The 25,395-nt window shown below is 39.1% G+C and overlaps 1 protein-coding gene across 1 annotated transcript in view; it reads right to left on the reverse strand.

Annotated features, from left to right (window-relative positions):
- Positions 1-4,291: 4,291 nt before the first annotated feature.
- Positions 4,292-25,395, reverse strand: part of LOC140935391 (neogenin-like) — a 33,359-nt gene continuing 12,255 nt past the window's right edge. The window contains exons 5-22 of the mRNA XM_073384939.1: positions 24,492-24,764; positions 24,068-24,301; positions 20,811-21,066; positions 19,729-19,928; positions 18,764-18,936; positions 17,891-18,032; positions 16,065-16,265; positions 15,453-15,548; positions 14,826-15,095; positions 13,362-13,661; positions 12,642-12,674; positions 10,766-10,943; positions 9,484-9,660; positions 8,872-9,122; positions 8,287-8,444; positions 6,893-7,099; positions 5,921-6,020; positions 4,292-5,324 (exon numbers count right to left, since the gene is read on the reverse strand). Of these exons, the coding sequence (XP_073241040.1) occupies positions 5,925-6,020; positions 6,893-7,099; positions 8,287-8,444; positions 8,872-9,122; positions 9,484-9,660; positions 10,766-10,943; positions 12,642-12,674; positions 13,362-13,661; positions 14,826-15,095; positions 15,453-15,548; positions 16,065-16,265; positions 17,891-18,032; positions 18,764-18,936; positions 19,729-19,928; positions 20,811-21,066; positions 24,068-24,301; positions 24,492-24,764 (3,245 nt within the window). The 3' untranslated portion in view covers positions 4,292-5,324; positions 5,921-5,924. The remainder of the gene's footprint in view (positions 5,325-5,920; positions 6,021-6,892; positions 7,100-8,286; positions 8,445-8,871; positions 9,123-9,483; positions 9,661-10,765; positions 10,944-12,641; positions 12,675-13,361; positions 13,662-14,825; positions 15,096-15,452; positions 15,549-16,064; positions 16,266-17,890; positions 18,033-18,763; positions 18,937-19,728; positions 19,929-20,810; positions 21,067-24,067; positions 24,302-24,491; positions 24,765-25,395) is intronic.

Consider the following 25,395-nt stretch of genomic DNA (forward strand, 5'->3'; position numbering starts at 1 on the left):
GGAACTACACACGAATTCCCCAACATTTTGTCATCCAAATTTTAAAAACTCTCGAAAGACACGTAAAAAATTAAAATCGTCGAAGCTCTTGACAAGAATATCATCAGTCAATTGGAACTATTAGCAAGTTCGCCGCCGTCGATCATTTTTGCTCCTTGTTAATTTCGCACTTTGAGAGTGAAACAAACAATTCAGACACAGCTCGTTGTGATTCGCGCTGTGATACAAAAAGTATCGTTTCAAAAATTTCAATTTGCTGGTTGAAAATTGGTGCCTATGTAACAGTAAATATTTGATTGCTAAATGGCCAATTTTGGCTCACGTACGCTGGTGTAAAACAGAATAAATTCACTTGGGATTTTTTTTATTTGCTCTGGATTATTCAATGTTATTTTAAACATAAATGATGTCAACGGGGTCTCTGTAGAACATAATGAAATGTCCAACCGACTGACAACGGTATTTCACATGCCAAGCGTCTGCCTTTAAAATTCAGCCAGGGCTGATAAATGATTATCTTCATTTTTGAGTTACAGACTGCAATATTTTGTCAATTTTTACGGAAATAACTATTTGTCGATTTTTGTAATTTTGCAAGTTACGGAAATACGCCACCACCTGAGGTTAACCCACCAGAATAATTTCTTTTTCTTTTCTTATTCCAAGCTAGAGAATTAATAAAATAAGATAGAAATCCTTGCCGTTACAGCACCCCCCCCCCCCCTCCAAAAAAAAAAGATTCACACCACACCACCAGCGAGTTTCAACTGAATTTGTAAATAGTTCGGTAGTCTTGAGTGTACAGTGGATCAAGGAAAGTGTTGTGAAATATTTTAAAACTGACGTCATTGATGTTTATCCGGAATCCTTTCATTTTAATTTCCCGTTAGCCGATATTTGAGAAAATAGTGTTAGAATTCCACAGAAAATTTTACAAATATTTAACGACTAAAAAACTTACTTTCAAAACATGTACGGACATTTTTTTTTTCACGGTCGTAAGAGGTTTACTCACTCTTAAAAACTGTGCAAAACAAACTCTGAAAGTTGTACAAAAAAATCCCGTGAACTTCATTTAGAGGGTGGAAAATAAGAAAAGCCATGACCAAAGAACTGCTACAGAGGTAACCCGTGATCAGGCGTTTTGTTTTTGCTTTTTTTGGAGGGGAGTGGGGAGGGGGGGGGTGGCAGCCCGAAAGTCAGCAGGGGAACAAAGAAAATGAAAAAAGGGAAGAAAGACCGCCTGATCGCAGTTCATTACTACTAAATCACTAAAGAGGCCCCTTGCAAACCAGAGATTAAGAAGCCGGAGAAGAATAGGAGACAGAGTCTGGTGAAAAAAACTGCTACTGGCGAGGTTTCATTTCAATGGTCACAAACTAGAAAGCGGTTAGACTATCACAGATCACTATAATTGACTCTCGGGTGCCGGATCATTAAGCCTTAACAAAGTATGATTGTTCTTAATTACTTTAAAGATACCCTTCACTAAAAACAAGGCATGGGGTGGCCAGACGACACACCCTTTGGCTGTATTCGTAGACAGGGTGATAATCATTTACAACTTGTTTGTTGATACGTACATATCCGCTTTGATAAAACAAGCAGATCTGGTTATCAGGGAAAGCGTACGTTTTCGGAGCACTTGAGTTCAAGAGCGGTAGTCATTTGAAGAATGTACAAACAGAAATGTGAAATGCAACTACCATGCATGCCTTTGAGTTCCATTTTCGTGACCCTAGTTCCCCGCCCTACCCCTCTCACTTTCGAGCGCTCGGCGGGCAGACTTCCTGTTGAATGACTACTGTGTCATAGTAATTCAACATTTATTGATCAGAGATGAGCTGAAGTTATAACTAAGTATTCTCGCTCAAAATTTCCAGTCTATACTTGGAACTCTATCAGATGATAAAGATTAAAGATATCAAAAGATTATATGAAAGGGAAAACAAAGTATCATCGGATTTTGGTCATTTTTCGACAACACAGGCTGAAAAATTAAAGGTGGCCCAGATATTTCGAGATGCAATCGGTTTCCAAGTCCTTGGTCCTCGTGAGATGTCCTTGGCCCGAAAGGCAAGGATAGGAGTTAATCATTTTGGAGGTTTTGTCAGATTACAATGCGACGTTAGGTTGTTTCAATAACAAAAAAAAGACTCTGACAGCTCAAGAACAGCTCGTTTTAGAATAGCTCAAGACTGGTACTTGAGGGATAAAAAGTTCACGTGAGGGACGCTGTATTTAGCAGCCAATAATAAGCTCATTTTATCAAAATAATAGCCTTAGTCTGTCTTCCTGTACAAAGTCCCTTTGTAACATTATTTCGACAAGTTGAATAAACCCCTAGTATCAAGTCCCCCCTACCAACCAAGGTCGAGGTCCGTTAGTTCCTGTTGATTTATAATGGTCAGTAGGACTGAGTGGAGTTCAATTCGGTCAGTAATCATACGAGTGATTAGGGAGCTTAAGCAATATCGACGACGACCACAATGACGACTTCAAAAAACAATGGCTTTAATAATCAAACAACAGCTCTGCACGTACATCACGCTTTTTAGTACATTTCCTAGACGTCCACTGCACGATTACGACGTGAAACCTTCTAATTTGACGTTTTATGGGAGGACGTGGACATACGTCGACGAATTTTCCTTCCTCTTTTTGAACCTGAATAAAATCCTTAAGAATTCAACTCCAGGAAAAGTCGCCCGCATTTGACGTATTGAATGGGTTCGAATAGACGCGATTAAGTTTGAAAGAACGCAAATTTATTTTTTTTACCGACGTTTTCACTGCCGTCGTCGTCGTCCTTGCTTAAGGTCCCTATTAACAAAAATCGGACGACCGCAAAGCGAGAGTCCCATCCTTACAATTTCCGAGAAAATGTGTGCGTCCTTTTATGGTGGAAGAGCATTTGAATACCAAATTTCCAAAATTGGGGCAAATAACACAGGCGGAGACACTGTCCAGTGTTACAAATTCGTCCATTTTGGAAAATCCCCAGTTTGGTAGGTTAAGGGCTTGTTACTATGGTTATTGCGATAACTTCTGTGATTGGTGGATTTAGCTGTGTGCACTTAATATGATTGGCTAATGTAACTGTCCAATGACAATCCTACACAGTGATTAGTGAAAAAATAAAGCAGTTAATACACCAATCAAATTTGAGGAAATTGTAATGGTTTTGATTAATGCCATAAATTAAGGCACTTTACTATTTCTCTCGTGACAGGGAGTCTCACGCGAGTGCGGGTGAAGTCTTTCACGCGCGTGACCCCCATCGCCCGTCCTGTCTTTGATAATCACACCACTAATGTAATCAGGCGCCAAGCTTCTCGAGTAAGTAAGATCATAACAGGACCGTTAGATTTTGTTAAGGGCATCGGAAAAACTGTGATGAGTGCTTATAATAAATATGAATCCGTTAAGTTTGATTAAATTTTATTACATACAAGATCTTAATTTTCTGTACAAGAGTTATCAGCTTGCTATTATAATCGCAAGCAAATGGTTCTACGCCTTATGATAGGAACTTTGAGATCCTACGACGCAACGGAAACGAGAACTTCAAAAAAAGAAAAGGATTAACAACTTTTATACATTTCTTTACCGTTTATCATGTTGCACGATTACGATGTGAAATTGCCTAATTTTACGTTTTATGGAGGACGTAAACAAGAGAATCAAGAGATAAGGAAATCTAAACCTCGATATTGTTGCCTATGAATTCAACTCAAGGAGAGTTCGCGTACATTTGACAAACAAACCAAGTGAGCTGGAGTAACCGCGACAAAAACTGAAAGAACGAAAATTCACATTTTAAGCGACGTTTTCGCTCCCATCGCGTCCTTGGATCTTAAAGTCCCTGATATGGCATGAAGCAGTAGCGAGTCTAAACGAAAATATATTTCTTCCAAAAAATACAAAACAATTTTAATAGTGAACTCCCTAACGATACTAACTTACATCCGGTAAACTACAAAAGGTATTTTTCGATGATGATTATTATTCACACGGATGTGGATTTGGTTCTTCTTCTCTTGTCGTCTGAAGTGTTAGATCATTCACGGTAAGATCAAAAGCACTACGCTTAATATTACAGAGGAAATTTAGTGATCTAAACCCTGTAGGATCGCCATTCTTTTCACTTCTTTAGGGCCTGTTTACATGGAGTGGGGGACCCCGGTCTAGTGGGGTAAGTTTCTTTTGTTTTCACGCTCTGGGAGACACAAAACAAAAGAAACTTACCCCACTAGACCGGGGTCCCCCACTCCATGTAAACAGGGTCTCAGACTTCATAGAAAACGAACAGTCTTTTAGGTATGGAAACATAAATTAATAGAGCAAACTTTTTTTTGGTTACTGGCCCAACAAACTCACATGAAATGTAGAGGGGAAAACAATGACAAATATAATAAACTACTTGTCATTACAAGATAAAGCATTTCACGTTCTCTCCTGACATCTCGAGTAAGATTGTTACGCCGAAAAATGATAGAATATCCCTTTAAGTCAATAAATACATAAAATCAGTTTTATGCCTCCTATCAACTTCTCTAAACGAATCAGCATCTTCGGAGCAATAATGTCTACTTTAAGGTACAAATTAGTGTTTTTTAAAAATGTCAAGTCTCCACTCCACCATAAAATGGCAATTTGGAACGGACAGCTTTAAGAGCTATTACGGTTAACCACAATCCTGAGCCCATGTGGATCTTTAATATGAACAGAATATCAACAGTCAAAACAAAAAAGAGCGAATTTTCCAAACTGCAAGGTAGACTGCGGTCGGTCTCTTTTTTTCTTTTGAGTCGCGGAAGATTGCACGCACGCGCGAGGAACGAAGGTGGAACCCGAGGGGAAAAAAAGTCTTTTCAAGTCAGTCCTTCTTCCTCTCTCCGCTCCAACCTCTTCTTCTTTTCACCGTTTATTTGCAAAATTTTACTTTTTCGATCGTCGCGCGTGGCTCCTGAGGAAAGACGACCGCTCACGGTCTAACTGTAAGGATAACTTGACTAACACCATTTAAAAAAACAGTGACAGCGGAAGAAAAAAAACCAGTGGTACTTTCATCACTATGCAATCTCAGTACAGACCAAACCGTTTTAAAATATTGTATTAAGTATATAACGTTTCTATTTCTCGCTTACAAAATTACTATACGTATAAATTTCTGACGTTTTATAGGATTCAATGCCTTTTGTACGTGCCATTCATCTGGATGAATTAGACCTTTTCCAGCCTGAACGCTGAAAAAACTGCGAAGCATTTGCCAGGAGATGACCTTGAACTTGTATCTCTTTGGTTTTTTGCCACATATAAACCTGTAAGAATTAAGACCAGTCATCACTTAACCGGCAAATCCAAGATTATGGATCATTTGCTAGAACTGGCCAGTTTGCAAGGAAGGTAGGATGAGGAGCCGAAATCCAAGTCGGTCTCACTGAGCCCTGGTGTAATGGAACCGATGGAACCCGCCTTTTTTATCTCATCTTTGTATTTACATTTGCGTTGCACCGGTTCACACGTGTGAAATGCAAAGACAAGCAGATACAAGTGAAAAAAAAAAAAAGGAAATTTTTTGCATTTCTTGCTTCTGCGCAAAGTGAGCGTTTAATACGGTAGTTCATATGGGAATTATTTTGCGTTTGCACTTGCGTAGCACGTGTTAACCATACCTTAGGGTTTTCCACAATCGATATCAGTAGATTTCAGGCAGGTGGGAAATTTAGTAAACCTTAAGACATCACTAGCAAGTGAGCCGGGTGGAGCCCCAGGCATGCAGGCTTGTGCGGGGTAACCGCCGTGTCTGCAGGAGCTTACATCAAGCGTGTTTGCATAACTCAGCTTTGCTATGCTGATCTTTGTAGATCCTTGTGAATTCACGGCTTCAGGGTGAAGGAGGTCGGTTTGCGCTTACCTCGTTAGATTATATAGTCGCCAGCAGTGATCTCGTTCAAGTCTCTCATCAGACCCTCAAGTCCTGCTATTTCTTTATCAAGGTCTGCTACAACCGCATCCTAGCACAACCAACACACAGTAACAAACGGTTAACAATACAAAAATGAACTGAATTCAACACCATACCACGACATCTTCTTACTCTTTAACAGGCTACTTCAAGCATTCGATTGCGCATTTTACCGTATCTTGTACTCTTGACCCCTTTCGCACTGTCTGGATATCGCTGAAAAACTTTCGCTAACGACCTTAATAATAATAGGGACCTTTGAGATTTAAATACGAGCAAGACTTTGCATTTGGAGATTACTCGTTATGACCCCCTTGTCCCCCACGTTTATTCGTCACTTTAGATACGTGAAGGAAACTTAGCGAGTTAACTTTCGCAAAGACTTCTGGGAATGTTACTCGCTCCACCTTTTTCTTTTCCATTTCCCCCTGTTCCCACTAGCTGACTGGCGCATGCTCAAGTATCTGAATTGGCGAATTACCACAGATATTAATGAGCATTAGCAACATGACGGGAGAGGAAAGAAGACGGCAAGCCTTGTGTGACAACCGTGACAATAATTTTGTTTGAAATAACTTTGCGCCAAACTTCACTTTCCTTTCTTTTTGCAACATGTTAAGTGAAGATCACGACATAACACGTAAGTAATAGTCCTGTCACGTTTGTCGTCACACACAAGCGTTTTGCCGTCCTCTTCTTTCTGCCGCCTTGTTGCGTAAACTCACTATTGTCTAAAAGAGACATGACAAGCGCGAGAAAAATCATCTGTAGCACATAAATTTACTTTCTAATCTCGTGCATGAGGTCCAATCTAAAAATAACTGTTAACCTAAATACCAAAAATGTTCTTGAATAATGCTTCTTCAATGACCATAACATACTGAACATACATAACAAAAGGGCGAGACTATTTTTTGGTACCTTTTGAGGAGAGGAAGGAGGTCTCGAGCGGCGAGCAAATATGTCGTCATATTTCGGTGGAGGTGTCCAGTAGCCATTGGGTTGCGTTTTACGGTTGAAGCCGATTGGTGGTAGCTGAATGTCGTCTGCAGGGGCAACTGGTGATTTGGGTTTTGGTGAGGTGAAAGGAGGAACTGGGGACTGGTAAGGCACTGGATAGACAGGCACCTGTTTGAGGAACAAATTGGGTTTTACTATGATACCCCGTCAGCCCACACGTATCCGTTTTTGTTTGAAAACGGAGATATTTTCCTTTGGTTTGGCCTACTGTCCACACGTATCCGGTGAAAACGATCACCGAAAACGCATCTTTTCAAAAACGCTCTCCAGAGAGGAAATTTTTGAAAACGCTTGCTTCTTGTTTACATGTGGACAGACGAAAACGAAGATTTTCGAATTCGATGATATCATACATCGTATATTACTAGCATCACGGATGGGCGCTGTGCGGGATGCTATCTATTTCCATCGTTTTAGCGTTTTTGTCTGGACGGGGGAAAACGATTCGAATACAGTAAGTGTAGACGCGTATTTTGGGGAAAACGGAGGGGAAAAATGTCCGTTTTAAAACAATATCCGGATATGTGTGGAAGGGGCTTGAATCCCTCAACAGTGTCACAATGTGTACAGCCGCCTTGCCCCTCAAACAAACTGAGTGAACTTACGCAACTAGGATTGCGGTAGAGGAAAGAATACGGCAAACCTTGTATGACAAGCGTGACAATAATTGTTTGACAAAATTTACAGCCAAACTTCATCTCTCTTTAAACAGTTCTTTTTGTTAACGACCACAGTGAAGATCACAACAGAAATCGCACGTAATGACCGTGTCACGTTTTTCAAACACTACTGTTTTGCCACCGGCTCTTCTTTCTGCCGTCCCCTTGCGTACGTTCAGTAACATCGTAGCCTGCGTAGCAGGTAGCAGGCGCTTGGAAGTAGTGGGCACAAGAAAAAACGGGCGCGCGAGAAGGAGACACGCGTGTCTCCCTCACGCGCGCCCGTTCTCTCTTTCGCTCACTACTTCCAAGCGCCGGCTACGCAAGCCAGTAACATCGGGAAGAGAGCGGCAATACACAGGGTAATATCAATTGACTTACAGAAAAATATAATTAAACTCATGCCAGTTGAAATATTGGACACGTTAAAAGGTGGGGTTAGCAAAAGAAAATCCTTGCAATGAAGGTAAACTCATTACTATGTAAATAAAGTGTGGAAAAGTGTTTGAAAGGAAACATTGATGTTTCAAGCTGGATTATCTCAATGGATCTTGTACACAAAACCTTGTACAGTTTTCACCCAACAATTCTAGTTAGCCTATTTACCTACGTTGGTAAATAAGCAAAACGACAAACCTTGGAAGTGAGTGACCCGAAGTCTGGATCGTAAGACCTTGATCTCTTGGGCGGACGAGGATCTGCCATATCAAGAGTGTTGTTTTCAAAGGAGCCCGTTCGAGGAAGACTCAATTGATACCTGGGCGTACTAGTCAAAGGATACATGGGCCTTTTAACTGGAAAAGAAAATTAAGTAAATCGTTGAATAAATACCTTAGCATACTAAAAAGAGCGGGAAAATGGATTCGCCTCTAATCACAGCCCATATTTTCTGAAGCTTCCCAAACGGAATGGCGCGAACCATTTGATTTTCCAACCGGAATTTCCGGTTTTCCCATGTAAATGGTAAGCCCTTAGAGTGATCAGCGTCAAATTTCTCCTTGTAATATCACTGCTTTATAAAACACAGTGGTCATGAGAATTGAGGACATGATCACACAAGATGAATCTAATTGATACTTCAACAAATTCTCCCGACTACTTCTTTTGAAAACATATATTGATAACAAATGAGAATTTGAATTTTGATATTAGTGTTTAAAGGGTTAAATGGCATAATCGCAAAAATGGCCTGTACCCAGGCAAGATGTCCTCGTGACTTACCATTTTCTGGTGTGACTGATCTCGGCGGATTGAAGGGTGACACTCCTGGGGAGGGGGGTGGTGTTGGTGTTCTATTGTCGTCAGGGTAGTCTAAGTAGGGGTCACTTTTGCTGTCGAACACAGGGGGAGGGGGAAGGTCGTCAAAGTCTTCAAGTTCACCATCACTGCCGTTCAAAAATGAGCTTCTTTCATTGTCGACATGCAGGTGGTCAAGCGGTGAATCTTCCACTGGTTTCATTTCTTCAGAACGCCTAACACACAACGTCTCACAGTCAGTTTCACAAACCAATTTTATTTGCATTTATCCTTATGGTGCTCTGGTCCAAAGGAGCTCTGACCCTGGTGGAAAACCATGGCAACAGGGTACAGTGAAACCCGGTTAATACGGGCCCAAAGGGATATGCCATAGTGTCCACATTATCAGGGTGTTCGTATTAAGCGGGTGTCCTCAGAGGGGGATTACACTCGTGAAGTGACCTTCTACGAATTGGTGCAACAAGCAGGTTACCACACCAATTGTTAGTATGGTTAACCTCTTTTTAACCTGCTGAATTAACTTTCATATTTTAATTTTCAAATCAGTTCAGATGAAGCAATGGCTGTTGTACCAACCTTGGTATCAGTGCTGTTGTATTGGTACAAACGTCAGGGGCAGGGTTTACAGAATCTACTGGTTTCATTTCGAGATTCTCTGTGTGATTAATCCACAAATCTGGCGGTTTCTCTTCCTTGTGTTTCTTCTTTGCAGAGCCATTCGCTTGTATGACTTGTTTGTAGGTTGGAGGTTTCCTGTAATTTATATAAAAGGACAAGGAAATGTTGAACAATATTTCAGACTTGGCAAGGGATAAATGGCATATGGACCGCGAGCGGTCTTCCCTCTTTCCTCAGTTCCACGCGCGACCAGCTGAAAAGTAAAATTATGCAAATAAATGGTAAAAGGAGGAGAAATAGCGGCACTTGATGGTCGCCCCCCATATTGTATATCGTGATAATGAACTGAGTCCGACTTACAGTCGAACATTGAAATAACAAAGTGCCAAGGGACTGACAGAATTTGTTCGCTATATAGTCAGGGGCGCCCAACGAGAATATAATTCAAAACCACTTAAACATAGCACTGTTAAACGTATTTTAGTATTTAAACAGTAGATATAAGCATATTTTTATCCTCTAAAAATTTTCATCTGTTCGGATTCCCTAGCTGAAAGTCTAGTGATCCGAAAATTATAGGGATCAAAGAACTTTTCGAAAATTTCAGCCAAAAAAAGGCTCCCGAAAATTCTAGGTGACATTTTTAGGGTAAAAATCCGTTAACAGTGGGCAATTATACCATTTTTTGGATGTTCAAAAATCCTAGGAGAGGTAGGCAAGCGTGTGGTGTGTGGTGTGTTTTTTGGCTATATTGAAGGCCTCTTTAATATATTTTACTATATTTTACTATTACTGGGGTAAAGAAAACCGTTCGCTATGCCGAGGACTTTGTTATGCCGACGTTCCACTGTAAGGTTCAATGCCGTCTAAATCAACTATCAACTTGTACCATTTGGGTCGGCCAATATAAGTAAGTATCAAGTTTAGTATATGGAAAGTCTGCCGACATTTGAACTTGGACTTTTATACTTTTCACCAAGAAAAAAAAATGGCAGCAATAAAGCAGATGAGGTCTAGCCACTGCTTGATATGACCTAAAGGTTAGTGCCTTCATTCAATAGTTACCCGTGTAAACAGTATGATATCTCCAGATCTCTTCTTACACAGCATAACACTGGTTATGATGATGGCAATGAGTGTAATGCCAGAAAATTAAGAAAATGGGAGCAACAAAGCAGATGAGATCTAGCCACTGCTTGATATGACCTAAAGGTTATTGCCCTCCTCATTCAAGACTGACCTATGTATGTCATCTCCGGACCTCTTCTTACAAAGGATAACACTGATTATAATGATGGCAATGAGTGTAATGCCGGCAACAGCAGCTATAACAATCCAAAGAGTCTTGTTCTTTAGTCCTCCAGCTCCTGCCTGGGCTGCGGCGGCATTGGTTTCAGTGGGTGCAGGTGAACTCAACCCTGCAGAGGAAGAAAACAAGGAATTGCCTTATGTAAGGGATTCCAGAGTCATGGAACTCCAACTAGTGGTCTATTATCAATGCTGCGTTCTGATTGGTTGAGCTACTACTAGGCTATATGTTATAGCCCACTAGTAGTGAAAAGCGCGGACTTTTTGGGGGCAAAAAAAGGATTAAAGTCTTGCTTTAAGTTATTTTGTCTCGATATTTTTGACCAACTAGTTGGATTTTACTAGAACAATTATTCCTCTCGCCCTCATGGCCTCTGAGTCAATAGCCCATGAGGCCAAAGGCCGAATGGGCTATTGACTCAGAGTCCATTCAGGCTCGAGGAATAATTGTTAAATACTCTTTTATGGCTACAATGTATTTTTTTCTTCAAAACATAAGGACCTATTTAAGAACCTAAATAGCCTAAATTCTAAATTTCTGCTTATTACCATTTATGTGAGAACCTATTTTAGCTAACTTGGGAAAAACCAGGTTCTTACTCACGGGTTTTTACTGTATACAACGGAAAATAGTGGAAATATTTAACACTGGCAACATGTAGTTAGCAAAGGCTACAATCTGGGTCAGATTAAAGTGGAACAGCAAACCCAGTCCCTCCCACAAAAATCAAGGATGAAGACACAGGAAGGTCAAAACGCCCTGCTTTCCCTTGTTTGATTGGGGGGAGGGGAGGAGGGGGTGAGGTCTAAGTTTTCCATTTATTTTGTCCAAGATGGTTAGTGACATCGGATCAATTTAGGTTTCTGGTAAACTGCCCCCCCCCCCCCCCACCCCTCCCCTAACTCAACGTTAACATCTGCGTCCCACTTGGGGCAAAATGTTTGGTTAGGGGAGGGGTAGGTGGGCAGTTTGCCAGAAACCTAAATTGATCCGTGACATCTGCAAAGCAGTGCCAACATCCTTGTTCTGGTTAGTGACATCGGATCAATTTAGGTTTCCGGTAAACTGCCCACCTACCCCTCCCCTAACTCAACATTAACATCTGCGTCTCACTTGGGGCAAAATGTTTGGTTAGGGGAGGGGTAGGTGGAACCTAAATTGATCCGTGACATTTGCGAAGCTGTGCCGACATCCTTGTTTTGGGCCTTCAACAGACTCAGTGGATTACCGGAAAAGCGATTCCAATTTCTCTTTAACCTGATTAACAAATCGACAATGGCACTTTTAACAGGCTAATCATGGTGTGTACTCAAATCCTGGTACATAGGTGGCGGGCCCAGAACAAGGATTTCAGCACTGTTTCACAGCTTGATCAATCTTGGACAGAGTGAAGTGGAACAGTCGGTCCCCCACCCTCCCAAAAGCAAGGATGAAGTCGTGTGAAGGCCAAAAGTTAAGCGCTTAGCACTGAAAAGTATAAGCGCTATATAAATATTTTATTATATTATTTATTATAACTTGCCCCTTTCCATTCTTTATTGGGGGGAGGGGGATCTAAATTTTCCATTTATTTTGTATTTTAGATTGTAGATAAAAAAGGTTGCAAAATTAAATCAAAACATCAATATGAATAGCTCTAAAATTAATGCTCTAGAATAAGGAATAGAAAAGAAAAGAGTAAAGTAACTCTCTGGGACCAAAGGCCCTATGTCCTGTTTAACATGAAAATATAGCATTTTTGTATGCTACAAAGACCAAAACGATGAATTGAACTGGCAAAATTTAGAACGTTTAATCGGGAGATTACCTGTTGATACGGTGACTATTGATCCTGGAGAACCTGTGAAAGAACACACGATCATTATTAAATGTCACATAAAAAAAGAGATCACGAGACCCTGTTTTCAAGTGTGAAGGCACAAGCATCCCACTGGTAGAGGAGGTAGAGCTTCTGGGTGTTATGGTCAATAATAAATTGAAGTTCGAAAGTCAAATCAGGAAAATATGTCACTAAGCGCGCCAGCACATCGCTGTTTTGAAAATTTTATTCTCATTGTAACTTAGCAGCACATCGTAACTCGCTGACCTACGACATATAAGCCTCTGGCTTTGGCATCTTATCATCGTTAAGGTGGCTCGACTGGATTTTTTTGGGGGGATACCTCCCAAGTTTGGGCATTAACTACGTCGCCATGAGTAAAGATATGGAAAAAAGATTACCATGACTGTTTTATATAAAGATGAAAATTTTTTATGATCTGTGTTTTATTGCAATCGTAGTCGCCATGGCAACGTAACGATGCCATTACGTTTTTTATTTATCTTTGTGTTCTCTGTGTTGTGTTGCAACTACCAACAGATTCTACTCTCGAATAATAAGTTCATTAATGGCATCTTGGGGGGTTTGCTTGACCTGACTTGACTGTAAATGCCACAGTACAACCCTAATAATCACCTGCATTTTGTACACATGTATTAGACTGTCTTCTTGCCTCTACGATTGAACAGGTACAAAGACTACACTTACTTGACAAAGTAGAGAAATTCTTTGGACTCGACATTGGTCCCCAGCCTTTTTTTGTGCGTGCCTTCATCTTAAAAAAATAAGCTGTTCCAGGCTTAAGACCAGATATTTCCTTTGTTAAGGATGATCCATCAGCTTTTACAAATTTCCATTTTTCATCTGGAGCACTGCTATTTGTGGAGTAAAATATGCGGTATTCAAGCAAATGCCCATTCAGCGCACGGGGAGGCTGCCAGTTTAATGTCAAACGAGTGAGGTCTTTTTCATTTGGGTTTCCTGTGAGGTGCATGGGGCGACCTGGTTCTTGAAAATCAAAAGTTACGTGGTTACATTATCAGTTAAACATATAATACCATAAATGTCTGCTTATAGCCTCCCCCCCCCCCCCCCCCCACACACACACACACTCCGTTAATTCATCTTATTAAAAGCCCTCCCCCCACCCCCAATACAAGCCCCTCTCTTGCTGGTAATAAAATGAATTCGTTTTGAAGCTTAAAAAAGCGAGTAAAGTCAAAAAGTATTTTGATCAATACTGATAAGTGGCTTGTTTTGAAACACTCTTTTTAGTCCTTTTTTTAGCCTCCAATATACCCAATGTAAACCATTCGTCCTGGACGAGATTCAGTTCTATGAGCTTAGCAATGAATTTCAAAGATTGGAGGCCTCCCTAACTTGAGGAGGTAGATTGGTCCAGACTTGGCATGCAATATAAGAGAAAGATTTATGTATGAAAGTAGTATTAGGGGCCAGCTGATAGAGTCTGCTACTATTACCATGAAGATTCTATTTTTTATTTTTTTATTTTGATTTATTTACTTATTTTCATTATTATTAATAACTAAATTACAACACAAACAAAACAAACAAAAAATGGTCCAAAGAAAGTACAGTTTGACTACCTAAATAAGAAGGTCTGAGTTCCCCCGGGCCTCTGTTTCAAAACGAGGGTAGGTGCTCAGCCTTTGATATGGAAATCATTTTTCATTCTCATGCAAATAAAACTCATTTTCACGAGAAAGGTTGTGCACCTAGCCTCATTTTGGAAGTGAGAGTTTTTGGAACTCGGAAGTGGCCTGTTGGCATTTTCTAAGTTACTTGATAAGTTAGAAAATGCCAATTAAATGTACTTAGAACTCTAATAAATAATAAATAATAAATAATAATAGAATATTTATATAGCGCCTATACTTTTCAGTGCTAAGCACTGTTCAATGTAATGGAACCGGTGTTAGAAAGCACATCATTATACAGTGGAACCTATCCTTTGAGACACCTCTAATCAAGGGACACCTCCTTTCAGAAGACAAAAAAATGTGTCCTGGAAAAACGTTCACTTAATCTTTGTATTTGTTACCTCCATTGAAAGGACACCTCTATTCAGGGGACATTTGCTTTGGTCCTGAGGGTGTCCCCTGAATGGAGGTTCCACTGTAAAATCAAGCTGACAGATTAAAGTGCACTTACTGTCTTCCATGGTGAAATTGCTGACAGTAGCATTAAATCCTTCTTCATTGCGCCTGACATAAAACATGTACTCCTTAAAAGGCTTTAAACGATTGCACTTGATGTGCTTCTCTGTTGTATTTCCACAGTACTTCAGTTGACTATGCACAGAGTGGTACACATGATATACAATTGGAACAGATGTGGAAACTTTTGTGTCTTTCCATGAAACATACATAACATTTGGGGACAGAGGGATTGTCTTCAAGTTTTTCACAGGCTCTTGTGGTCCTGCAATAAAAAAAAATATATTTATTTATTATTTTACTGGTGACATGTGAAACTCAACAGTTGATACAGTAGGTTACACTGCCCATAACAACTGAAAATTTTATTTAAAACCCCTGGGAGTGACTACCACCAGTGACCACACTGGTTCCACTTTAAGTACAATGGAAGAAGTCAGTTAAAAACTATGGTATGCTTAGTGGAAATTTGCATGATTTTTGAGCGCTAATTTTAACATGAGCTTTTCAATTTAATAGAAAAACGTTGCTCGAAATGTTTTTGTTTTTTTTTTTGGGGGGGGGGGCTGGTACACAATACGCTTCTGAGAAAAACTTGGTAAAAACAGTATTATGATTCTACCTGATCCAGCCAAGGTTCGTACTTGCATCTGGACGTCAATTCCATTCCCATAGCTATTGGTTGCATACAACTTAATGACATACATCTGGTCAGGTTCTACAAAACCAAACAGAATCAATGGTTAAAATACCCTACTATCTCTTTCCTTTTGCCATGTGTTGCTGAAATTCTGCCATGGTCAAGACTGTACTCTACAAAAATTGAACACAATTACATACAATTTGTATGAAAAAAGTAAGATTTTCTAGTGGTTTGAAAGCAAAAGTTAGGTGCCAGGGGCCACCAGGCTCTGCTAGACCACAGCCCTGCAAGGTCTGTGTGCAAAGACAGCTGTATCAGCTAGGCCAGGGCTATTGGACTTTTCAGTTGGCTAGTGAGTTGTGTTCTTAACTTGCCCGACAGAAGAGTGAATTTTAAGACGGAATTTAAATTACGGAAGAACTTTAATCCATAAAATCCTGCTCGTCAAAGTGACTCTTCGGCTAGTGTATGCTAGCTACAGCTTGCACAAATAGCAAGCTGTAAAACTGACTTTCCTTGTACCCTGATGGTAAGTATCTACGGGGAAATGAAATAATTACAAGCCAAAGGAATCACCTGTACAGCACTTACCCAAATCCTTGATAAGATACTGTGTTCTATCACCACTTAAAGGCTTTGAAGAAGCCTGGTATGGTGTATTTTTGCCCCATCCCAGGCTGTAACCAGTAACACATATCAAGCCTGAATTAACTGGAGGAAGCCATTTCACCAAGATGGCACTGGGGAACCGCTCTACACTGTCAAATTTGGGTTTACCAGGAACTGTTTCCTCTAAAAACACAATATTAATATAACAAGAAATTTATAACTAAGCAACAAAATACAATTCACCAATTGAAAAAGCAACGATGTAGGAATTTAAAGGGCCAATGTTCAAGTTCTTAGCACTTCAATATCCTCATCCCATTTATATAATAATAATAATAATAATAATAATAATAATAATAATAATAATAATAATACATTGAAACGTTATTAATAAGTACACTGAAGTGGCCACAGAAAGTGTCTGTATTGACAGGATGTCCATATTAAGTGAGTTGAATTTAGAGAAAGTGAAAGGCATTTCTTTTTCCAGGGACAAAGCAAACTGTCCATAATAATGACGTATCTATAAAGCAGGGTTTCACTGTAATAATTACACTAATAGTTCATATTAATAATAATAATAATAAGGGAAAAATGGTCTTCACTGGTTCAAAAGACACTGATAAAACATGTGATAACATTATGGATATACGAGGTGACTGGAGGTGTGAAGGCATTTTTGCATACTCAGCAAGTACTAGGTCGACTTCAGGGCTGCCCTCCATTTACACAAAAATGAAACAAAAATCTTGTGCTTAAACATAAAACTACTACAACGTATATCCAAATGAGCTAAACAGACTAAAAAGAGCAGAAAAATTGCAATGCCTCAAAATCACAGCCCATATTTTCTGAACCCCCCTAAACAGAATGACACAATTGTAATTTCCGGTTTTTTTCTACAAAAAGTAGTAAGCACCCAGGTTTATTAAAATGCAAAAATCTTAAGCCCTTGCCAGGCAAAGTGGAAAATCCCTAGCATGCAAGACAGGACCTTCTTACCACCTTGGGTGGCCAATCAGAATACAGGGTTCAAACAAAAAATTAATTGCAACCATTAATTTTTTTTCAAGGACTTTTAAAGGAGAACATTCAATTTTCAAGGACCACCTACTAGGAATATAATTTTCAGATTGTGCAAAAATGCACATTTCCAGTCCATTCTAATGAGACACAAAGGCTTGAACTGTTTGCTTTGCCAACTTCTTTACATTTTCCAGTTCACTTGTCTTAAATTGCTATAGTTAATTATTGCATAAACATTAAATTCTCTGAGCTATGATTATTCTGTCATGGACAACCAAAAAGCATCAAAATACACTGTCCAGGCCACTACATTCAAATTTAAAGAAAATTCAAGGACTTCCCCTAAAATTCAAGGACTTTTTAAGACTGTGTGAACCCTGGAATAAAGTTTTGGATGCACTTGTACAATCTGTCTTATCAACTATTACTGACAAGACTGAATGACTAAAGGAATAATTAAAATCTTGCGTTTGTAACATATTGCATGCACTAACAGCTGACAGGCTTTGGCATTCACCTGTATCATAGTTTTACAAACTCCTTTTTTCTTAGTAATCCATCAAAGCTACTTACACTGCTGTAAGGCTGACCTCTAAGTTTTGTATTGGCCATGTGGCACTGGATTGGCAATGATGTGTTTTGTGGAAACCAAACCGTACAAAAAGACATAAATAATCACTCAGATTTTCTACATGAATGGTCATAGCAGAGGATTTTCATGACAGATTTAACATGCATAAGGTCAAGAGAAAGACATGGATTATTCCATGTGTTATTTTTACCGTTACAATCAGTGAAATTTGTGCTTGCTTCTACCCAATCCTGGGTATATAATCCAAGCCCAGATTCAGTTCCTGCTGCTATTTTGGCTTCATATCTTGTGCTTGGCATTAGACCCTTGATAACATACGTCAGTTTGTCAGCCTAAAATGAAAGGAATGTGTTATCAAGAAGTCCAAAGGCACTGTTATACCAAAGTCAGATCTTACCAAGTGGCTAAGGTAATGAACATTACAAATGTTACTTCACAGTTGCTACTCTATATATCTAGAATAAAAAACACACAACACACAAGAATATTTATGCCTACAGTATAAAATGTGAAAGGAAACCTCATCTGACAACTACGTTTTTGCTGGCTTTACCCAGAACAATGGCTTTCACTGACTTTTCATATGAAATCAGTCATCACAACCATAACTGTACAATCAACCCCACTAAAGCATCAAAGTTTCATATGGAATGCGTCCCTTTGAAGCACATTTCACTTCTAAATATCATCTCCCATAAAAGGTTTGGTGACATGTATCTTTCAATTTGAGTCAGTCATATACATTACTTATGGCAAGATTCTAAAGCATAAACAACTTAACCTTACCACAAAACCTTTAATTTTGCATTTATCTACTTGTTTACCTCTCTTTATTTCATTAAGAACGACAATTCATGACTATCAAAGTGATTTTGGTACCCCTGCATCCTGTGTCCCTGACACATAAAAATCCCCAAAGATGCAAAATAATTTTGTGGCATGTGTCCTGTAGGACACAAAGATTGATCGATCAATCTAAAGATGTTTTTTTGTAGGAATATCCTGTTTGTGTGATTTCTGTGGCTGTTCCTGCGGCAACTTAGTTTTCAATGAAAATGTTTACCCCAATTCTCTGAGTTGTGTTCTCCTCTGCACTTCCAAACTTTCTGTACTTGATGACATAGTAAGTGATTCTGCCATTGACCTTGGTGGGTTCAGGAGCTTTCCAAGTTGATATGAGTCTTGTTCCTGAGCTTTCAGGCTTGAGTACAAAATCTGTGGGTGTTACACTGGGAACTGCAAATTAAAAACAGACAAAATTTGCTTAATATATTTTGCTCAAATAAAAAATATGTAGTACTGTGATGTTGGCAAAGGAAAAAATTAAGGTGTGATGCCCCCAGATAACTGCTCATCACAAATACAGTGTAAGGGCAATATAAATATAATAATTTTTTTGATGGTATTCTATTTGATCAGGTATGAGTCAAAACTCTTGGCTGCCATTTATGCACAGAATTGAACCTACATTCTCTTGTTAAGAGGCAGCGTGGCCGAGTGGTCAGCCCATTGGACTCGCAATCCAGTAAGTCCAGGGTTCGAGTCCCGCTCTTGTTCTTGGTCGTCCCAAGTTCAAATCCTTGGCCACGCATGTAAATAGCCAACTGGTTGCCTCCTGAGAGTTGGGGTTTTTAATCCTGTTATGTTGTATTTAAAGTATTTGAGTGGAGTGCTGTAAACTAGCTTGAAAAGCTGCTTGTAAGAGCACTTTCCACTATAAAACCTTTTTAAAGGTCACAAACGAAAACTAGCAACCAGCCCCTACTTTTATTCCTGATAATGTTACTGACAAATAAAACATACCATCATCTTCATAATAGAGAAAATTATCATCAAATATTAAATTACAACGAAAAACACAATACAAAGATAAATAAACAAAAGACCAGTCTATTTCTATTCGAGTGCCATACTTGCTTAACCACAGTAAAAGATACTTGACTTTTGAAATGAATTCCCTGTAATTAGAAAGAGGATGAATATGCTGATGTTGGGGTTTAGAGGGTTAATGTTGTAAAAGTGCAATACCTCCACTTCTCGTTGTGACCTCTGTTTCTGCAGTGGGTCCATGAATCCCTCTCTTGTCCACACCAAACACAGTGATGGTGTACTTGGTGTAGGTTTCAAGATCACGCAGGAGCCTTGTTTGTTGCTTAGTGACATCTCTCATCTCTCCAGAATCACCACTTACATCTTTGTAAATAATCACATACACAGTTGGGCTTGTACTGGGGTAAAAAAGTCAGACATTAAAATTCAGGCATTGAGCACAAGTACTACTTACTCAGTTTATTACTACAACACAAAGACCTACATATGCTTTTTAACAAATTAATCAAAGCTTCTTCTTCCTTCAAAAAGTGGTAAGCAGGTAGATGATGTTAATTTCATATCCCATATGTTGTCCAGAGTTTTACAGAAATAACAAGAATACACTGAGGTCATGCAACCTACTCTAATGCTAATCTTCAAAAGTTAAGGGTCAAATTAAGGTTTGTGATCGTGGATAGACAAGAACATACGAATTGAAGACTGGCAAATTAACCTGTTCTTATGTTTTACAACTGTCTGTTAAACTACACAAATCCACAGTCTTGCATCTTTACATCACTATCCTCAACCCCCAAATTTGAGGTTATGCATATACTGTTATTAATGCACATGTAACATCACACAAAAGTTGAAAGACAATTTACCACAAGGCAAGAGAAAACAGCAAACATTTTGCAACACCACCACCACCAGTTTTCCTGCAAAGTGACGTCTGAGCAATGACTGCAGAAATTCCACACTGATGTCGTGTCACTACCTGGTTCTGAGTAATGCTTCTGATTGGTCCTGTTGCGAGAGAAATCTGCTTCAACCAATCAGGGGCAATACCCAGATCTGAATAGTGAATGTCATCAGTATGGAATCTCTTCAGTTGTTGCTCACATGTCATTTCGCGGGGATACCAGTGGTGGGGTTGTGAAAAGTCAGCCGTTTTTTTGGGCTAAAATAATAGACAACAGATCTCTTACTATCAAATTTTATCCACCAGATAACAGAGTTCAGATTTATAGAAACTTTAAAAATTGATTGAAAAAATGAAATGCTGACAAATATCTTACCCAGTGGTAGGTGCAGCCCATGTGACTCTAACTGTTGATTCCGACACTGCTTCAGCCACTAAGTTAAGAGGTCTTCCTGGTACATCAGAGCTGGGGTATGTCCTGGCTATTACCTCTTCAGAAATTATCCCTGCTCCATATTCATTATGAGCAAACACAGTAAAACGGTACTTTGTGTCTGGTTTGAGGTCTGTGATCAGTACGCTGCGACTGTCTCCAGGCATATTTTTCTGTTTAACGCCACTACCCGAACTTCCTGTAAAAACGTTGAGCAAAAATTGCTCAAGATGAAACTGTTTTATGTAGTCACAAAATAATGAGGAAAGGCTGACTGACTGCATGCATGCTTAACAAACGGTCCAGATAAGAACGATAGCATCAACGGCAACAAACATGTTGGAATGCAAAAAATGTGCTAACTTTTCCATTGTCTGTACTTACTTCTGATTGGCTTAAACAGCAAAAGTTAACAAAACTTCATAAAGCAGTACATATATTCATCCTTACTTTCCAGCCATCTTGCATATAACAAAATCTGGTCTCAGTTTGAATAACAAAGAAATCCTATGTGGGGAACATGTAAAATTGTAAACTTTTCTTGGCTATTGTTTTCAACTCTTGTGATTGGTCAAAATCTTTTGACACAAAAAAACACCATTTCAAAGTGAAGTGTAAATGCATTTTATTGCATAAACGGCCTTCGTGTAGGTTTATGCATTCTCTGTGAGAAAATGAGAACACTCCTATGTGGGGAAAGCACCGTTGCTGCATAACAAAAGAAACTGCTATCCACCTTACCTGGATCATTACTTAACAAGGAAATGAATACGTGAAAAATTTACGTTTAAGTACTTTGCCACGGTACAGTCAGGGGTTATATCAAGGAAGAGTTTGCATTTGCTCCCCACCATCTGACCGCTGCGCTCTACTATCTGAACACTATCCGGATCATTACTTAATGCAGTATAGCCTATCAATCCTGGAGGAGAGGGAAGGGGTACCACATTCCTCGAATAATAGCCATCCATAAATTAAATGCCTCCCTAGAATAATCAGCCCCTTTAGACGGAAATATTTAAAATAATCACCTCCCTTGAAAAATCGCCCCCACCCCCACCCCTCTGGTCTTCTTCCCTTTCTTTTATCCACTCCCTGCCAAGTCAAAGTAGAGTCTGATGAAGCACAACTGATCAGTGACAATTCAAGCTCTGACGTCGAGGTTATTGACATTGACACATGTGATCATTTTTTCTGCCACAGTCGCAGGACTATGGTTTGCAGAGATTCAGGAATTTTGCTTCATGGCCATGTGACATAATGACTTCTTCTCTCTATTCCCTATACTGGGACTACATGTAACACTCAGTGGGGTTTATGGGATAGCAATTGGATTTTTACCCCTGGGATACAGTCAAGGCAGGTCAAGCATACCCCACCAAGATCCCATCAATGAAATTTATTATTCAAAAGTTGAATCCATTGGTACTTGTAGATTTCAGATTCATTTCTGCATTTTTTGCATGCGTAATAAGCCGGGAATTCACACGCGAGGCAGTTAGGAAATTTCAACCAACTCAGTTTCCCTCGAATTTGACGCAAATGTCTTCTAAGAAATTTCATCCACTCAAAGATTTTCAATCTGTCCAAGTACAGAGAAGTTCTCATAACGTATTCACTGCTCATTACGTATGCAGTAATGCCAAATTGAATTTGACACTAGTTACAGGAACAACTATAAACGGACTCATTTTTCAAATAATCAATATATTCATTAATAGAATCTTGGGGGTATACTTGACCTGCTTTGACTGTAATATTTTTTCTATCTTTTATAGGAGACTTATTGTTGAAGCAAGGCTGTGCTCTAAGGAAAATTTCAGGGAGCCCTTCCGGCTCCAAAGCATTTTAGTTAAGGCGCCCAGGCCTCAAAGTTGGTCGCCCAAATAAAATTTCGGGGAGCCCTTCGGGCTCCCAAGCATTCCAGCTGGGGCGCCCAGGCCTCTCAAGTTGGTCGCCCAAGTACATCTGATGAGGAAGTATTTTGTACGCACATGAATCTTACTGGCCTGCTGATCACCAAACTCGGTAATTTTAGCTTTTGGGTTCCACAAAAACCCGCATGTTGTCTTATGAAACCCATCAAAGTTTTCGTTCCATTCAGATTTAAAACCAGAAACATGAGCAATGCCGCCGAATTGTTTAGGTTTTAAACAGGGAAAAGTAAAAAATTTCAGCAGGTTTACATAAACTTCATTAAGATCTTTGGGTCAAACATAGGAAAACTGAGCTTTTTACCAGTAATACTAAACTTGAAAATAAATTTTCCAAAGGTGAATCAATGCGGCATGAAATATAATGTGACAGAGTTTTATACGCGGCAGATCGAACTTAATTCTGTGAAACAGTGAAACCGCTGCGGCCCCAAACCCATTGTGTTAATAAAAAATAAGTCATCTTTAATTTTCTTTTCTACATTATCAGTGAATCTTTTAGGATGATTGAGCTTTTTGTGGATACGGCTCTTCTTTCCGTTTTTTTTTTTTTTTTTTTTGGCCGTTAAATTTAGCCTATATATGCATGCATGCATGCGAATTTAGTTTTCGATACATAAAATGGCAAGACAATGTCGAACTGCCCTGTTTTTAAAACAACAGTAAAAATGATCAGAATGATCATATCTTTTCTTTTTATATTTCGTTATCTTATGTAAAGGGAAGAAAATAATCATCAAGTTATGTTTCAGCCAAGCAGACACAGCAGCCAAAAACCATAAAAACATGACATTTGCATACTGGTTAATACAGCAACTTCCGTTTTATACAAAAATAAATTACTCCGCGCCGCGCTCTATTTTTGTCAGAAAAGCATTGACAGTTCCTCCTAAAAACTGTACCTAATGAACCATTCTATCTGAAAAATTTTAAAACTATTAATCGAAATCCGACTTTTGAACATTGAAGTGCACCCGTTTCTTTCATACAACATTCGTAAAAACATTTTCTGTAGGGTTTAGTAAACTCTGACTCAACAAGCCAACACTAGTAAGTTAAATTTTTCTGCCTGCTTAACTGAACACTGCACCAGAAGCAAGAATGCCCAGCCGGGTGACCAGGAACTTTTTTTCAGTTGCCTCAGGCGACTGGGCGCTGTTAGAGCACAGCCTTGGGAAGTGGTTGAGTGAAGGTGAGAGCACTTCATGAAAGGTGTAAGCTTCAGCTTTATCCTTTAATCCCTTAGTGAAAGAGAGAACTTCCTACCTTTTTGGACTACTTCAAAGCAGAAGATGCGGTATTTTAAAATCTCTCCATTTGTTATGCTTGGTGGTGACCAAGACACATTTATTTCAGTATGAGAAACAGCAACAGCCTTCACATTCTCTGGTTTTTCAGGCACACGAGGAGCTGGTGTTGTAGATTGTGGTATTGTTATTACAATCATTGTAGGTTCTTGAGTTGTGGTCGGTGTGGGTGTTGTAACTGGAATACGCTCTCCTGTGTAGCCAAGCATTAAAATAAAATAATTAGTAAAAAGCAACACATTAATTTAGCTAATTCTTATTAACTCTCACAAGGCCAATAAAAGATGGCATTAAGAGTCGTGCAGGTGGCAGTATACAGCCAGTAACAGGCTTTAATGAAACCTCTGCTTAAAACCTTTAAGCTCTTTACATATAATAATTACCTTCTCTGTACACAGAAAGCTGTGCAGATGCTTGGATTTTTCCTAAATAGTTCTTTGCAAAGCACTGGTAAACTCCTTTATCTGATGGCACTAAATCATTCACAGTCAAGTAGCCATCTTTAATGCGGATAAAAGCCTTATTGACCAGTTCTTCACCATTTTTAGTCCATGTGATGTTTGGCTTAGGAATTCCATCTGCTCTACATTCAAATCTTGCATTTGTGTTTTCATAAGCATTGACAGCATTTGGTTTCTTGGTAAAAACAGGACCATCTGGAAAACAATGACAACACAAGATGAAAAACATTTTTAACACTTGCAGACAAATGCATAGCCCTCAGTTTTGCAGTGGCATTCATAGTTTTGGAGACAATCTCATATAATACTGCAAAAACCTAGATCTCATGGTAAACAACTTCATGAGGGGAATACACAATTATTTTTTTGTGCTTCCCTTTTTGGCTTGCAGAAGTAGGGGTATATGGTAAATCAGAGACCTTGGCTCCTCTAATATTATATCAGAGGCTGAGACTTTACGTTCAATAAGAAAGTTCAACCCCAAGACTGAAACTCTAAAGAGCTGAAAAGTTTCAAAACAAGAGTTCCTACAAAGTTCAAAACATATAAAATCTTCAAATGGATTAGCATAAAAGCAATCTCTTATTTTTCTTTTCAAGATTTTTTTTTCAATTTTACTGCATTTTTTGCAACATGCTAGCTGGGATTTGCTGGGATATAAACTCAATGGAAGTCACACTAGCAGAAATAGGTAAACTTCAACAGCTACTTGAGAGTTTTACAAGACTTAGAGAACTATATTTTCAAAATTCTAGACTCTGAGGTTTAAATCCTATTAAGCCCAAGATTCCAAAACTCTTATTTTCAATTTCAAGAATTCATGACT

Source organism: Porites lutea, chromosome 4, assembly GCF_958299795.1.
Source record: "Porites lutea chromosome 4, jaPorLute2.1, whole genome shotgun sequence".
Taxonomy (NCBI): domain Eukaryota; kingdom Metazoa; phylum Cnidaria; class Anthozoa; order Scleractinia; family Poritidae; genus Porites; species Porites lutea.